General features: G+C 49.4%; 1 protein-coding gene across 3 annotated transcripts in view; it reads left to right on the top strand.

Annotated features, from left to right (window-relative positions):
* Positions 1–13,653, top strand: part of LOC119389529 (high affinity nerve growth factor receptor) — a 139,873-nt gene extending 126,220 nt beyond the window's left edge. For 2 of the 3 annotated variants that reach the window (XM_037656840.2, XM_037656842.2), the window contains exons 12-15: positions 609–699; positions 785–931; positions 9,602–9,760; positions 11,059–13,653. In XM_037656840.2, the coding sequence (XP_037512768.1) occupies positions 609–699; positions 785–931; positions 9,602–9,760; positions 11,059–11,244 (583 nt within the window). In that variant the 3' untranslated portion in view covers positions 11,245–13,653. The remainder of the gene's footprint in view (positions 1–608; positions 700–784; positions 932–9,601; positions 9,761–11,058) is intronic. The other variant, XM_037656841.2, reaches the window with a different exon arrangement.
* The last annotated feature ends 2,480 nt before the right edge of the window (positions 13,654–16,133 follow it).

A 16,133-nucleotide genomic window follows, 5' to 3' on the forward strand; every position in this document is an offset into this window, starting at 1 on the left:
TTAGTTAGTTAGTTAGTTAGTTAGTTAGTTAGTTAGTTAGTTAGTTAGTTAGTTAGTTAGTTAGTTAGTTAGTTAGTTAGTTAGTTAGTTAGTTACCCAATCATTTTTAATGCGATTATAGCATTCTGTGTAGACGTCACGCTCTTTTTGTGTGTCTGTATTCGTACTAAGCGCTTCAACAGTCGCCGTGGTAGCTTAGCGGGTTTTGCTGCTATAAGAACGAGAGCGCGGGTTCGATTCCCAGCCACGCCGACAGCATCTCAATTGGAACTATGTGCAACTACGTGCAAAAACACCCGTGTGCACAGGTTCAGGCGCGCCTTTAAAAGCCCCATATAATCAAAGTGAAACCGGAGTCCCCCACTGTGTTCACATAATTGTGTTTTTCGCACAATATTTCAAACTTCAATTTTTTTTACCCTATATGCGCAACTGCGCAATTCACATTAGCCAAAATTGTGTATCTGTTCATTTTTTTTTATTCTAATAAGCCACAGTCTGTCCGAAGTGGTGAATGACCGATGAAAACAAATGTCGCTGTTGAGGCTTATATTTCGATCGGATCGTACTCGAGCGTCGTACAGTGAAGCGCAATATTCTTTCCGTAGGGACCGTGGCCCGGATCGTTCGGTGCTTGATCCAGGTGCCAAACCCGTTGCACCTCTGACAAGGGCTGACCTACTGAAGATATCGGTTCAAGTACGTTCACTCCATGAATTTGCCACAACGCTCTAACCGACGCGCGTCGTGCAGCATTTTTTTTTACGTGCCCTTCTTGGTCCAGGTGGCAGCAGGCATGGAGTATTTGGCGTCGCAGCACTTCGTGCACAGAGATCTGGCGACACGAAACTGTCTCGTCGGCGACATGCTGGTCGTCAAAATAGGCGACTTCGGAATGTCACGGGACGTCTACAGCACAGATTACTACAGGGTAAGCGTGTGAATTTAATTTAATAACGTGTGCGCACAGCAGAAACGCATCCCGACCTGTTGTGTTCTATAGTGCGCAGAGTGTCACGTGGTAGTGACGGTGAAGATAGCTACAGTCATTCTAAGTAGAGACGAAACTCTTTATTGGGCGATCCTGTGCCAATAAAACAAAGTTACTCAATTTACGTACAAGCAATACACGCTGTACACTGATAACGGCGATCACAGTCGTCGGTCGTCGGTAATCTGAGCGCCAGCGGAATGCGTCGTCTTTCATACATCTGTGATCGAACCTTCCGGCGTTATCACTGGTGCTCGCGTCAGCTCTCAAATAAACTTGACTATACTCGCGCCCTGCGCGTAATCTGAATCGAACACTCCTAACAATGGCGAAGCTTCCGAGACATTGCGGCGCGGCCTGTTCTGTAATTGTGGGCGAAACCCGATCGCATCAATCAGGGCGCGTGGCCGATAGTAAACAAGTATATACCATCTCAACATTCCTGTGACCGTTGTGGAAACTGTGGGTCTCGTCAGGCAACCACAAAAGAGAACAAGAAGTAAGGCTTCTCCAATGTGCACGCCTGATCGCCCTCCGCATGACGCTGACTGAACGTTAGCTTCACGGAATAATGATAAGCAGCGCATATTGACCGAGCCTTTACCGCTTCTCTGGAACAAGCATCCGGCACTTGCTAATGATTGGCTGATACGAACCTAAGCCTTCGCTACAGTGCATCGACTCGGTGCGCGCGGCCTCTGATAATATTTTCTCACCAGCGCGGCCGCACGAAACTACGAATCAGTTTCGGCACTTTCTTGCCTAATTTTCTCCTCAACAGTGGCGTTTATGTAGCATACACAATCTTAAAGGGCCCCTAAACAACCTCCGAAAATACAAAGAACGAGTGTGTTTCTCTCCTGGCGTTTCCTGCATGTCTTTTCAGCACAATTCGTGACGCCAGCAGTCTGCAGTGTTCACGTGACGTCATGAAAAAATGATCTATCGATTTATCCATATACGTGGGATATCGGTTGCGAACTGTTTCTCACGTCGCACGCCCGTTCTGCCTTTTCTCGCATATCTATCGTGCGCGGCCAACTGATTTCACTTTGTTTTGTGCGTTTTCGACTGCGCAAGCGGAGATACCAGAGTTTAGCCGAAAACCACGAAATCCTGACAGGATGAACGCTTAGTACTGACACTGCCCACGTGTTTTATGAAGCAATAAGTGGCTAGGAGGAGATAGCGCTTGTAAAATCTCACAGGGTCCCCTCTGCATTAGCCTAAGATGACTCGAAGGCGAAAGCCATCATCTTCTTCTCAGTCGATATATTGATCATCCCTCGCCCCCATCCGAAAGCTGTCTGCACGTAACGTGTTTTTTTTTTTTACTGCCTCCAGGATCGGAGGCACTGCAAGCTTTCTGCACCTCACCTGGCTTTGCGCTGCCTCCGTGATCGCCCCACTTTTGACTAAGCGACGATGTCATGTGATGACGTATCATGTGACGTCACGTTATATACAGTCATGATGACGTCAGTGACATAACGATTACATCACAGATTTTGGGGATCTCTGCCGTCATGATGGCGTCATATGGTGACGTCATCACATTATGATAATTTTAAATGCGAAGCATCTCTTAGCGAACTTCTGCGACTTTGAGCGTATCTATCTATCTATCTATCTATCTATCTATCTATCTATCTATCTATCTATCTATCTATCTATCTATCTATCTATCTATCTATCTATCTATCTATCTATCTATCTATCTATCTATCTATCTATCTAGCCGCCTACGACTTTGTGCTCTCCTGGTCGCTTGGTTAATCGAATGTACACCAAAATTGGTATGGCGTAACATGACTGTATGACGATTATAAATGACAAGTCATAACATGAAAATCATGACACGATGTCATGTACAGCATGATTTACATGCCACGCTCATGGTGCGCTGGCGGCCGTTTCGCTAGCTTGATATACACCAAGATTGGTATCTTGCGACGTGACTGTGTGACGAACATAAATGACACGAGTTAACATGAAAACAATGACACGCATGTCATGTACAGCATGACTTACGTGCTACGCTCATTGTGCGCTGGCGGCCGTTTCGCTAGCTTGATCTACCCCGAAATCGGTATTGCGTGACGTGACTGCGTGACGAACATAAATAACACACGAGTTAACATGAAAATCATGACACGCATGTCATGTACAGCATGACTTACGTGCCACGCTCATGGTGCGCTGGCGGCCGTTTCGCTAGCTTGATATACACCAAAATTGGTATCTTGCGACGTGACTGTGTAACGAACATAAATACCACGAGTTAACATGAAAATCATGACACGCATGTCATGTGCAGCATGACTTACCTGCCACGCTCATGGGGCGCTGGCGGCCGTTTCGCCAGCCTGATCTACCCCAAAATTGGTATTGCGTGACGTGACTGTGTGACGAACATAAAAACACGAGTTGTACAGAAGCATTAGAACGCTGTAATGGGCCGTCCTCTTGAGCGCCTTCTAGTGGGTCGCCCTCTTTGCCTCTTCTCGGAGAGCACGCCCCTCGTGCTCTTGCTCGTGAGTCTGCGAGTGCGCTCTGTCGTTACTGTCGTCGCTGCGCATCGTCGCCGTCGATCCCGCCGTCAATAAACGCCTTTACAAAGTGGTGGAGAGTGCTGTACCGTCCCCACAACTTCGGTCTCCATCTGATGCCCCTGGAGCTTCGATCCCGTACCGTGCCATCTACCATGCCGCAAGACGCCGCTCAGCAAACGCCGCCTCCTGCCCCGACCGCTTGTCCCGGTGTCCCCCGTATCCGCGACCCTCCTATCTTCACCGGCGCGGATGGCACCGACGTGGAAGACTGGCTCACGATTTACGAACGGGTGAGTGTCCCCAATAAATGGGACGAAGCAGGCAAGCTGAGCAACCTGGTTTTCTACCTCGCGGGTGTGGCAGGCATGTGGTACAACAACCATGCATCCGATTTCCCGACGTGGTCCGCTTTCAAGACCGCCATCGTCGACGTGTTTGGCCGCCCTGCCGTTCGTAAGCTGCAGGCCGAACAGCGCTTGCGAGAACGAGCTCAGCAGGCCGGCGAAACCTTTACCAGCTACATTGAAGACGTCCTCGATTTGTGTAAGAAAGCCGACGCCACCATGTCGGAATCTGACAAGATGAGGCACATTATGAAAGGCATCGACGACGATGCCTTCACGATGCTGCTCGCGAAAAACCCCAGCACAGTGGCCGAGGTCATCACGCTCTGCCAGAGCTACGAGGAGCTGCGCCGGCAGCGGTCGATGACCCGTCGCTCTCCATCCCGCGACGCCGAGCTCGCTGGCTTGTCGACCATATCCGACCACTCCGCCTTGCTCGCAGAGGTGAAGTCATTCGTGCGCGAGGAAATCGCGCGCCAGTTCTCTCTGCTGGACTTTGCTCAACCTCAGTACGTTCACCAGCCGTCAACCACTCTTCTCCCTCCCCTCCGTCGAGCGATTGAGCAGGAAATCGCGGAGGTCATGCCTGAGTACCACCAGCACCATCCCGCTCCTGCACCACTGAGTTACGCCCAAGTTGTCGCAAGGACGTCCCCAGTAATACCTACGGCAGCCCCACACAGTTACGCCGAAGCCGCCGCTAGACATCAGTCCTTCGAAGCGGCTGTGCCGGCTACCTACGCCGACGTAATGCAGAGGCCACGACCGCAGCCCACGATGCAGTCATATCAGTCGCTACCCCGTCAGTCACGTCCTGCGCCATGGGCGGGCCCTGCTCCAGCAAACCGATGGCGCACACCTGACAACCGCCCCATATGCTTCGCATGCGGTTACGCCGGCCACGTGGCGCGTTATTGCAATCGCGTCCAGCCGCCTCAAGTCGTGTCGCCCGCCACCAGCCAGTCAAACCGCTCATTTTACGCCCCACCTACGCCTCTGTCACCGACGTCACGCCAAGCTCCATCTACTCGGCGCTCTCCGTCTCCCCGACGTCGCTCACTGTCGCCGATGCGCCCGCGTCCGGTCGCACGCGACCAGGAAAACTAGTCGTCGCAGTCCACGAGGCAAGGGCTGCGACGCTATCGAACTGCGAAAGCCCTCAGCGAAGCCCATCGAACGTAATAGACGTTTTTGTGGACGGTGTTCGCGCATCTGCCCTTATCGACACTGGAGCCGCCGTATCCGTTATGGACGCTAAACTAAGCCGCCTGCTACGAAAAGTGACGACGCCACTTTCCGGTCTTTCCCTCCGTACAGCCAGCGCCCAATGTATTCACCCGACGGCGGTATGCACAGCCCGTGTCATCATTCAGGACGCTCTGTACGCCGTCGAATTCATCATAATTTCCTCATGCTCTCACGACGTCATCCTGGGATGGGATTTTCTCTCCCGCCACGACGCCGTCATTCATTGCGCGCCAGCCGAAATAGAGCTTTCACCATTCTCAGATTTGACGCCGGCAGACAGTTCATCGGCTGCGACCAAGGTATTCGTCAAAGACGACATCGCAGTTCCTGCAAATTCGTCAACGGCTGTGTCAGTCTATTGCACCGGTTTCTGCGACGTCGTTGCACTCCTTTCTCCATGTGACCGCGTTTTCACTAGGAAAGGCTTGCTGGTGCCATTTGCGACCGTGGAAATCACTCAGGGCAACACGGATATTTTTGTGACCAACCCATCCCCGTTCACTGTTACGTTGGTGCGAGGGGAATGTCTCGGCAGAGCGGAACCCCTCGAAGACGCACAAGTTATAGACGCACCGGGTGACACGCACTGCGCCAGCTCCCGTACGCTCAGTGCTGTTTCCACGACCGATTCGTCACCTGCTGATGTGTTTAGGTCCTCCATTGCTGACAACCTCACATCGGACCAGCGTTCCCAACTTCTGTGCCTGCTGGAAGAATTCCGTTCTTCTTTCGATGTCGGGCAAACTTCTCTCGGCCGCACTTCCGCTGTTACCCATCGCATCGACACTGGCGCCCAACCACTACTGCGGCAACGTCCATATCGCGTGTCTCCAGCAGAACGCCGGGTCATTAATGAACAAGTCGACGATATGCTTCGACGCGACGTTATTCGGCCCTCGGACAGCCCATGGGCCTCTCCCGTTGTTCTCGTCGCGAAGAAGGACGGTTCCGTGCGGTTCTGTGTGGACTACCGACGGCTCAACAAGATTACTCGCAAGGATGTTTACCCGCTGCCGCGAATCGACGACGCGATTGACAGTCTGCAAGGAGCCGAATTCTTTTCATCTCTTGATTTGCGCTCGGGGTACTGGCAAGTACCCATGGCGGATGACGCTCGACCGAAGACAGCCTTTGTCACGCCCGACGGCTTGTACGAGTTTAACGTCATGCCGTTTGGTCTGTGTAATGCGCCCGCGACCTTCGAGCGCATGATGGACACCGTTCTACGCAACTTGAAATGGCACACGTGCTTGTGTTACCTGGACGACGTTGTCGTTTTCGCTCCGGACTTCTCCACGCATCTCCAACGTCTGCGGCACGTTTTGACGCGTTTGCGCAACGCAGGCCTCCAACTCAATCTGAAGAAGTGCCGTTTTGCAGCGCGGCAGCTGACAATCCTCGGCTACGTCGTGTCCAAGGACGGAATCCTTCCCGATCCGGCCAAGCTTCGGGCCGTGGCCGAATTTCCCAAACCTACGTCCGTCAAAGAACTGCGCAGTTTCGTAGGACTGTGTTCGTACTTTCGACGCTTCATACGAAACTTCGCCACCATCATATCGCCGCTGACGAAGCTCCTTGGAAGTAACGGACCCCTAAATTCATGGTCGTCCGAGTGTGACGACGCGTTCGCAAAGCTCCGTCGTTTGTTGACGTCTCCTCCCATACTACGCCACTACGATCCTACGGCCCCAACGGAGGTACACACGGACGCCAGCGGTGTAGGCCTCGGCGCTGTTCTTGCGCAGCGCAAACCAGGGTTCCCCGAATATGTCGTGGCATACGCAAGCCGTACGCTTACCAGAGCCGAGACCAATTACACAGTCACGGAAAAAGAGTGCCTGGCGATCATATGGGCCCTTACAAAGTTTCGACCTTATTTGTATGGTCGCCCATTTGATGTCGTCACCGACCATCATGCCCTATGCTGGCTGTCGTCGTTGAAGGATCCCTCAGGCCGTCTCGCCCGCTGGGCACTTCGCCTGCAAGACTACGACATCCGCGTGCTGTACCGCAACGGACGCCAGCATGCTGACGCCGACGCCCTCTCGCGCTCTCCCTTGCCTGACGACAATACACTCTGCTCAGTATCTCCCATTGCTGTTGCTTCAATCGACGTCCACACCATCGCTACCGAACAGCGCAAGGATAATGGATCACCTCGCTGATCGACTTGCTGACGGATCCGTCGGCAATACCATCCACTCGCGCGTTGCGTCGTCAAGCCCACCATTTCGCCATTCGTGACGACCTACTGCACCGACGCAATTATGACGCCGACGGCCGCCAGTGGCTACTAGTGATACCCCGCAGTCTGCGTTCTGAAATATGCGAGGCCTTCCACTCTGACCCGCAATGCGCGCACTCTGGGGTATCCAAAACTTACCACCGCATTCGACAACGATACTTCTGGCGAGGGATGTACCGCTACGTCCAGAAGTTCGTTCGCTCCTGCCTCGATTGCCAACGCCGAAAGCCTGCAACGCACGTGTCGCCAGCAGGTCTACAACCATTACCTTGCCCTAACCGTCCGTTTGGGCGCGTGGGCATCGATTTGTATGGACCACTTCCACTGACTTCGGCTGGTAACCGCTGGGCCATCGTCGCTGTTGACCATCTAACGCGATACGCCGAAACCGCCGCCCTCCCAGCGGCTACAGCGCGCGATGTGGCCTCCTTCCTGCTCCACCGATTCATGCTGCGTCACGGTCCGCCCCAGGAGCTGCTCAGTGATCGAGGCCGTGTCTTCTTGTCGGAAGTCGTCGAAGCCATTCTCAAAGAGTGCAACGTCGTTCACCACAAAACTACTGCTTACCACCCGCAGACGAATGGCCTCACCGAACGCTTTAACCGCACGCTCGGCGACATGCTCTCAATGTACGTCGCAGCCGACCACACAAATTGGGATGCCATTCTGCCCTTCGTCACGTACGCCTACAATACCGCCTCTCAGAGCACTACTGGTTTCTCGCCATTTTTCTTATTGTACGGCAGGCACCCGTCGCACACAATCGACACCATCCTTCCCTACAGGCCGGATCGATCTGAATGTGCGCCTATTTCGGACACAGCCAGGCTTGCTGAAGAATGTCGCGAGCTTGCGAAGACCTTTACGACGCACGAACAAGAGCGGCAGAAGAGTATTCGCGGTGGCACCACCACTTCTGAGTCCACGTTCCTCCCTGGAGCGCTCGTGTGGCTCTCGGTCCCGACCGCTGCAACTGGCCTCTCTTCCAAACTACTGCCCAAATACGAAGGCCCCTACCGTGTCGTCGAACGCACGTCCCCGGTCAACTACCTGATTGAACCCATTGAGCCATCTTCGGACATGCGCCGTCGAGGGCGCGACATTGTGAACGTGGAGCGCCTCAAGCCCTACCATGACCCGCTCATAGTGACCAGCTGTTAGGTCGCCGGGCGGCTCCCTTTGCGTACCCGGGGTAATTGTACAGAAGCATTAGAACGCTGTAATGGGCCGTCCTCTTGAGCGCCTTCTAGTGGGTCGCCCTCTTTGCCTCTTCTCGGAGAGCACGCCCCTCGTGCTCTTGCTCGTGAGTCTGCGAGTGCGCTCTGTCGTTACTGTCGTCGCTGCGCATCGTCGCCGTCGATCCCGCCGTCAATAAACGCCTTTACAGAGTTAACATAAAATTCATGACACGCATGTCATGTACAGCATGACTTACGTGCCACGCTCATGGTGCGCTGGCGGCCGTTTCGCTAGCTTTATATTACACCAAAATTGGTATCTTGCGACGTGACTATGTGACGAACAAAAATAACACGAGTTAACATGAAAATCATGAGACGCATGTCATGTACAGAATGGCTTACGTGCCACGCTCATGGTGCGCTGGCGGCCGTTTCGCTAGCTTGATATACACCGAAATTGGTATCTTGCGACGTGACTGTGTGACGAACATAAATAACACGAGTTAACAGGAAAGTCATAACACACATGTCATGTACAGCATGACTTACGTGCCACGCTCATGGTGCGCTGGCGGCCGTTTCGCTAGCGTGATCTACCCCGAAGTTGGTATTGTGCAACGTTACTGTGTGACGAACATAAATATTAGGAGTTAACATGTAAACCATGACACGCATTTTCCTCAATGACATACAAGATGATGTATGCAGCTATTTGCTGGCTGCTTCGCATTACATCGATTCCCACAATGCGTGGGATCTGCCGGCTTTTTTTTTTTTTTTTTTGCACGACTCGAGTTGAGGCCGCCGACGTGGGACGCCGACAGTCAATTCACGCGTTTCATGAGGCATCTAAGGCTTTCGACTTAAAAGGGTAGTGAAGGCGAGAAACAAACCACTCTCTCGTCTTTGAACTCGGAGTAGTTTAGGGGCCCTTTTATGTCGCTATGACGTAATACGGTCACGGGCTACGCCCCTTTTTCTGCCCTGCCCATCTCCTCTCTTAATTTTATTATTCCATCCGCCCTGGCTTATATACATAGGTTGGAAGACATACCATGCTGCCCATCCGGTGGATGCCTCCGGAGAGCATCCTATACCGCAAGTTCACCGTTGAGTCGGATGTCTGGAGCTTCGGCGTCGTACTCTGGGAAATATTCGCGTTCGGCAAGCAGCCCTGGTACGAGCTGTCAAACCACGAGGTAGGCATCTCTTATTCAACTTGCACGCATAGAAATATTGCTGACAGCACCGCTTGCGGCGTGAACGAGCAGAGAACACGGGGGCAAAAATCCTACGTTCTTTTTGCCCACCCTTCCTCTAATTGGCTGTGTTGAAGATGGATAATCATCAACTTCCCGAATTCGAAATGCACCAGACTCGAAAGCCATATCTACACAGCAGTTTAAGGCATCCTGGCTGCATTCACAGTGATATAGAATAGTGGAACAGTGGAAGGTGGTCACTGCGCGGGCAAATTATTCTATGCAGCGAATATCATACACGCTACCAACCCTTTTAAATTCATTTCATAAATTACAAATTGATTTGCAGATAACTTCTGCACGAACACTGCGCGAACATTTCATTAATCCATGCTCACATAGTAAATAGGAGAAAAATATTGCTTTCTTCATTCTTTCTTACTGATGTGGCTGTTTTTTTTTTGTATGAAATTGCATAATTTTTTTGGATATATTTGTATTCTGAATATGTGTTCTATATGATTTTCTTTTCTTTTTGTGAAAGTGTGCTATCGCTGCCTGCATTGTAGAGGTGGGTGCAGGCCTCTGTCAAGTTAATTGTGCTTCAAGCAATTTTTACCCGCAGTCTCCTCCATCGTTGATGGAAATAAAGAAGTTATTATTATTATTATTATTATTATTTATTATTATTATATTATTATTATTATTATTATTATTATTATTATTATTATTATTATTATTATTACTATTATTATTATTATTATTATTATTATTATTATTATTATTATTATTATTATTATATACTTTTATTCGGCGGCGGCCACAGTAACCAGATTTGGCTGACGCTCTATGTTTGAAAGATCGCGTATATCATAACATTCCAGTCACACTTATAGTCGGGCATCAGTAGACGAGCGGTATGTTAGTCGACAAAGACAGCTCTCATTCACGCACACAAGGAACACTATATAGTCCCGTGCAGCACGTGAGTTGGCAAGAACAGAGACAGAGTGCGCTCTTTATATTTAGTCTTCAGTCTCACATACTTCATACAATATTTATAAGCAAAAAACGATGAGAAACTGCCGCCAGATGTCCATACTACTTGCTCAAAAGAGTTGCCATACGAATAGTTTGTTAATTCGTATTGTAGTAGATATGCCTGTGAGCTTATTTACAAGTTCGTGATGTGAACTAAAGCTCCGTGCACTGACGCTGAGAGAAGCACCGCTGTATTTTCATGACCTCGTCTCTGTAGCGCTAGCCCTAAAACCACTTCACAAATCCGCACGCAGGTTATCCAGCAGGTGACCAGTGGCAAGCTCTTGACCAAGCCCGAAGGATGTCCCGAAGAGATCTATAAGATAATGCTGACTTGCTGGAAGATGCAACCACAGGACAGATGCCCCATCAAAGAGCTTCATTCACAGTTGGAGAACTTCTGTAAGGCCGAGTCGGAATACATGCCCATCATCGAGTGATATCACCGCACTGGCGCTGCCCTGATGTCGGGACCGCACTTTGCCCTACGTGCTCTCAACCATGCTCGGGACGCACAAGACGGCAGTCACCACCTGTGTGCTCTTTCCAACGAGCAAATAGCTGAACAGCTCACGCTATACGTTGTGCAGCCCGCCCCCATCTACCTCCCACGTGTAGGGAGACTCAAGCATTCGTTTCGCAGAGCAGGAATTAGGCACAGCGACCGAATGTGGACAGCGCAGTGACATCTGTTTTGAAACACTCGTTGCCACACGGGCGCGACTCCAAATCTGACTCAATATCTCGCACTTGTGTTTCATCCAGTTTCATCAACCGTTGCACAAATCAAAGTGATTCTGTATCCTCGAACACCGGTCATTCCGTTGGCTGCCTTAGTTTCACGAACCAATAGAGTCAATTTTCGACGAATGTCAATCGCCAATATAAAGTCGACGTACACTATAACCGGTCATTCGTAGTGCTGGAAACAACGAATGAGACAACGCCCAGCCACAAAGTAGGGTTTACAAGATCCTAGAAGAGGTGCACAAGGTGAACCGCTCTTCAAGATGTAACCCTTGATGGCAGACCTAGTGAGAAAAAGACACCGTCAACGAGTTACACGAAATGCATCTATAGCCCCCTCTAACAAGCAAGGTACTGCGTGTTGTGACATGCCATCTACCGGCAGCGGACAAATGAAGTATAGTCGCTGAAGATGGAAAGCAAGTGCTGCTTCGGCACCTTTGCGTGTGGTGTCACAAAAGTCATGGACCAACAGAATCGAAGCGTTTTATTTTTATTCGTTGTGATTTCACTACATCAGTTTATTGTCGTAGCATAGGTGTTACGGAACGTGTCAGTATCATTTTGTAGTGCATAAGCATGAGCGTGCTGTGGCGTCACTAAATTCTGAGCAGGGCTGGCACGATGATCTGCGACAAGCGTGCGCTCGACCACTGTGCCTGTAACCGAGGTCAGCAATCAATCTAGAACAACATCAGTGTAACTACCGTTGGACTGAAAGCTTAAACCTGATCAATTTATAATTATTGCAGAATCCACGGTAAATCCCATTGGTGCGTTGAAAATGTGCCTCATTGTCGTCATGGTTTACCAGCTCCTGCAGCCTAGAACTGAACCGGAGTCTTACATTACGCAGTCTCTGCCAGCTGTCTGGTTTCATGGGGCAGTGTAAGCAACGGGCAAAATGCACAGCAACCAGAAATCAAAATAGAGCTTGATTAATGCAGGTCTACGTGGTGTGGTAAGGGCTTAAAGCATCGAGTTGATTAACAAAAAATTTGTTAATATAAAAGTGAAAAGCATATACTTCGCAAGCCGATCTGCTTTCGTCCCGGGAAAGTCGCTGCTGACTGTGGAAAGGTGTTTAGCCGAAATTAGTTGGGGTCGCCAGAAACCGAACGTTTGTGACCTCAACATTATTCGAGAGGCGTGGAGCAATTGTCCTTGAAGTCACGTTGATGGAACGCAAACATAGGCAAAAACTGTGGAGGCGTGGAATCTTTCATTACTAAAGATGCGAAAAAGTGTTCTTCCATCTCCTATCTTAAAGCATCGTCACGCAGGCCAGTCAGGTCTCGCAAGTTAAACATTCATCTCTCGGCGCCACGACAACAAAAGAGCGAATTTACCTCTCAGCACAGTCTCTTATACGCGACTACGAAACCAAATTTCTAATGCCACCTGCCCGCAGTATTTTTCCAATGCATCCGCAAATGTGGAACCGTAGGCATGCAAGAGCTCAGTGAGCTTGCTGCAAAGTACGCCATACCGTAGGCACAGTTCACAAGAATGCATGCCTACAACAGCATCATCGGCCGTGTAGGCCATCGAACGCACTGAAGCCGTCATCGATTTGTAAACATGGAGCCTGCTTCAAGCCAGCCGACTCCGGATGTACGATAGTGCTTCACCTATGAACTTTCGTCAGTGCTTGAGCGCGTCACAGTGAAGCTGCGTAATGTACTGTCCTCGAATAACTCAGCTTCGTCTGCATGAACTTCTACTATACCAGCATCGAGAGACCACCCGTTTCCACCGTCATTCCTCGTTCCGTGATTCTGTGGCGCTTCTGAACGATGTCGGAGAGACAGACACCGTGTAGTGAGTGGAAGTGTGTTCGTGTATGCGCTCACGTAGCTGCGTCGACCAGAAATGTGCCGCACGTTGGGACGCCGTCGTCAAAATGTGCTTTTTATTTTTCTGATGCGCCATCCGGCGCACCGAGAACTTCAGTGTGCTTACGTGCATGGGACAAAAGCGAAACGAGAGTGATGCTTACGTTGTTTACGCTTCTGGTGTATACACACATAAATGTACAAAACGTGCATTTGGTGATACGTCTGTATTACAATGCGTACAACACTCACGGAGTGAAACGCGGCGTCGTCTTTTTTGCATATAACAACTACTATGAGCAATTGGTCGTCATAACCGCCTCATGTCGCTGCCAATCTGGCCGCTAAAGGTAATGTTGATTTTCAAAAAAAGTTATGTTGGTTCCGATGTAAGTGTTCGAGTCAGAATTACGCCGATATAGCATGAACTCTAGACGCTGGAAACGAAGGTACGTGCGTTACTCAGCCCTACATTCTCGCGTTCCAATCCACGAGTAGTGTACGTCGACAAACTTGCCGCCCCGAAAGTTGAACTAGCACGCATTGCATGGAATCGGTAAGTACTTTACCGTATATTTACTCTCGAAGTGATCACGCTTTTTTATATTAGAAAGCGCTCATGGCGTCAGTCAAGAGTATGCACTCACTAGTGTGCACCCGTCTTTGACGTGGAAATCCCGTGGACTTCTATATGTAAAGTTGTATCCAACTATAGTGCACGGGTCTGTCATCCGAGGCGGCGGTTTAGCCCAGTGGGTAAGTCACCGTTTCTGAGCGTGGAGTCGTAGGTTCGAAACCCTCTACCGCCACATCTTCTTTTCAAATTTTACAGCAGAGCTGCTAAGGTCAAGGTTGGCCATGTGTCATGGATAGAAAATTATCATCATCATGAACCGGCGCGCACCATTTCGTCCTCTTCTTCAACGCCTTCCTCTTCTGCTTCGCTACCACAACACGCGCGCCGATATGTCCGGCGAAGGATGCAATAACTTGATGGGCGAAGAGAACGAGTGCAAAGAAAGATAGAAACAAAAAGAGAGAGAGAGGAGAGAGGACGAAAGAAGTAGAAAGAAAAGAGGGAATTTCTTGACGAAAAAAATTTTGCCCAGGGGAGATTCGAATTCGCGTACCCACGATCCGAGTGCGAGCGTCCAGACACGCTGACAGAGCAGAGCATACCTTGTATACTATAGTACAGCAAGGTGATCGGGGAGGGAAGTGACGGTGAGGAGGAGAGATGCGAGGGTTAGGAGTACGGAAAGGAGGGTAGGAGAACAGCACAGAGAAAGAGACTGAGTGAGAGATATACATAGAAAGAAAGGGAAGAAACAGAGAAAAAGGAGGCGAGATACTGACTACAGAGAGGGGAGAAAAACGAGAAAGGGATGATACAGAGAAAAAGATTGAAAGCGAAAGACCAACTACACAGAGGGAAGAGAGAGACAAAGAGACAGAAAGAAATAGAAAAAAAGAGAGAGAAAGAAAGGGAAGCGAGATATAGAGAAAAAGACAGAAAAACAGAGAAGGGAATACACAGAGAGAGAGATTTAGAAAGCAGGTGATAAACAGAGAAAAAAATACAAGGCGAAGACCGACAACAGAGGTGGAGAAAGAAACAAGAAGGAAGAAACAGGGAGAAAGATAGGCGAGAGACCGACTACGCAGAGAGAGATAGAGAAACAAAGACATAAAAAAAGAGAAGAAAAGGAAGAAAGAGAGATAAAGACAGAGAAAGAAATATACAGAGATACAAAAACACACACCCAAACGAAGATAGAAAAGAAATTAAGGCAGCTTCGACCTAGTGGTGCCAAGCCTGAAGGAAGTGCGGAGCTGGGCGGCCTTCTTTGTTTCTCTTTCTTTCTTTTCCACTTTTCCGTTTTTCTGTCGTTTTTACTCTCTTTATTTCTATTTATTTCATCCTCTTTCTTTATCTATTTCTTTCTCTTTCTTGCTCTTTCTATTTTTCGTCCTATTTTTTTCGCTTTCTTTCTCTCTCTTTTTCTTTTCTGACTTGCTTCCTCTTTTTTTCTATTTTGCTGCGTGGTTTTGCCTGCGTTGCGCCAAGCGACGTCAGCATACAACAGCCCGGGCCCCTAAAGTGCTCTGCATTTTAGGGGCCCGGGCTTTAGGCGCTCGAAGAACAAGAGGAAGAAGACTTCTCCTTAGCGCGAGAGCGCCCTCAAAGTGCTACAGATGGCTATGCTATTTGTGGTTTTGCCTGCGTTACGCCAAGCTACGACAGCATACGATGCATATACATATAATATGGACATGTACAGGTGGCGGCGGTGGTATCTTTATTGCTCCCAAAAAAGAAAGGGAAAAAAAAGAGAAAGAGGGGACCAGTACGAAAACTGGGACATGTACAGGCTTATAATCGGAACGCGCCCGTCTCCGACTGCAAGCCGGCCTGCGCTACATTTCGACCAGCTACTGGATTAATAGTGAAAGCTACTGGATTAATAATGAAAGATTCTACAATTCTTCCATTTACGCACAACACAGGCCTCACAGCACGCGTATTACACACCTAGTATAGGCCACCTTCAAAATTCAATTTTTTAGTATGAACTGAAATTTTGTATAATAATTTACAACATATATATCTGTGCAGTTAACTAGAATAAAAGAAATTGATAGAATATTTTTGAATTTACAGCTGATTTTGCTAACAGTTTGTCTAAATTGGCTCTTTTCCCCCGTATTTTTGGTTTTTTTGCCATTACTTCCTTGATATTTACTGC

The sequence above is a fragment of the Rhipicephalus sanguineus genome, chromosome 4 (assembly GCF_013339695.2).
Source record: "Rhipicephalus sanguineus isolate Rsan-2018 chromosome 4, BIME_Rsan_1.4, whole genome shotgun sequence".
Taxonomy (NCBI): Eukaryota; Metazoa; Arthropoda; class Arachnida; order Ixodida; family Ixodidae; genus Rhipicephalus; species Rhipicephalus sanguineus.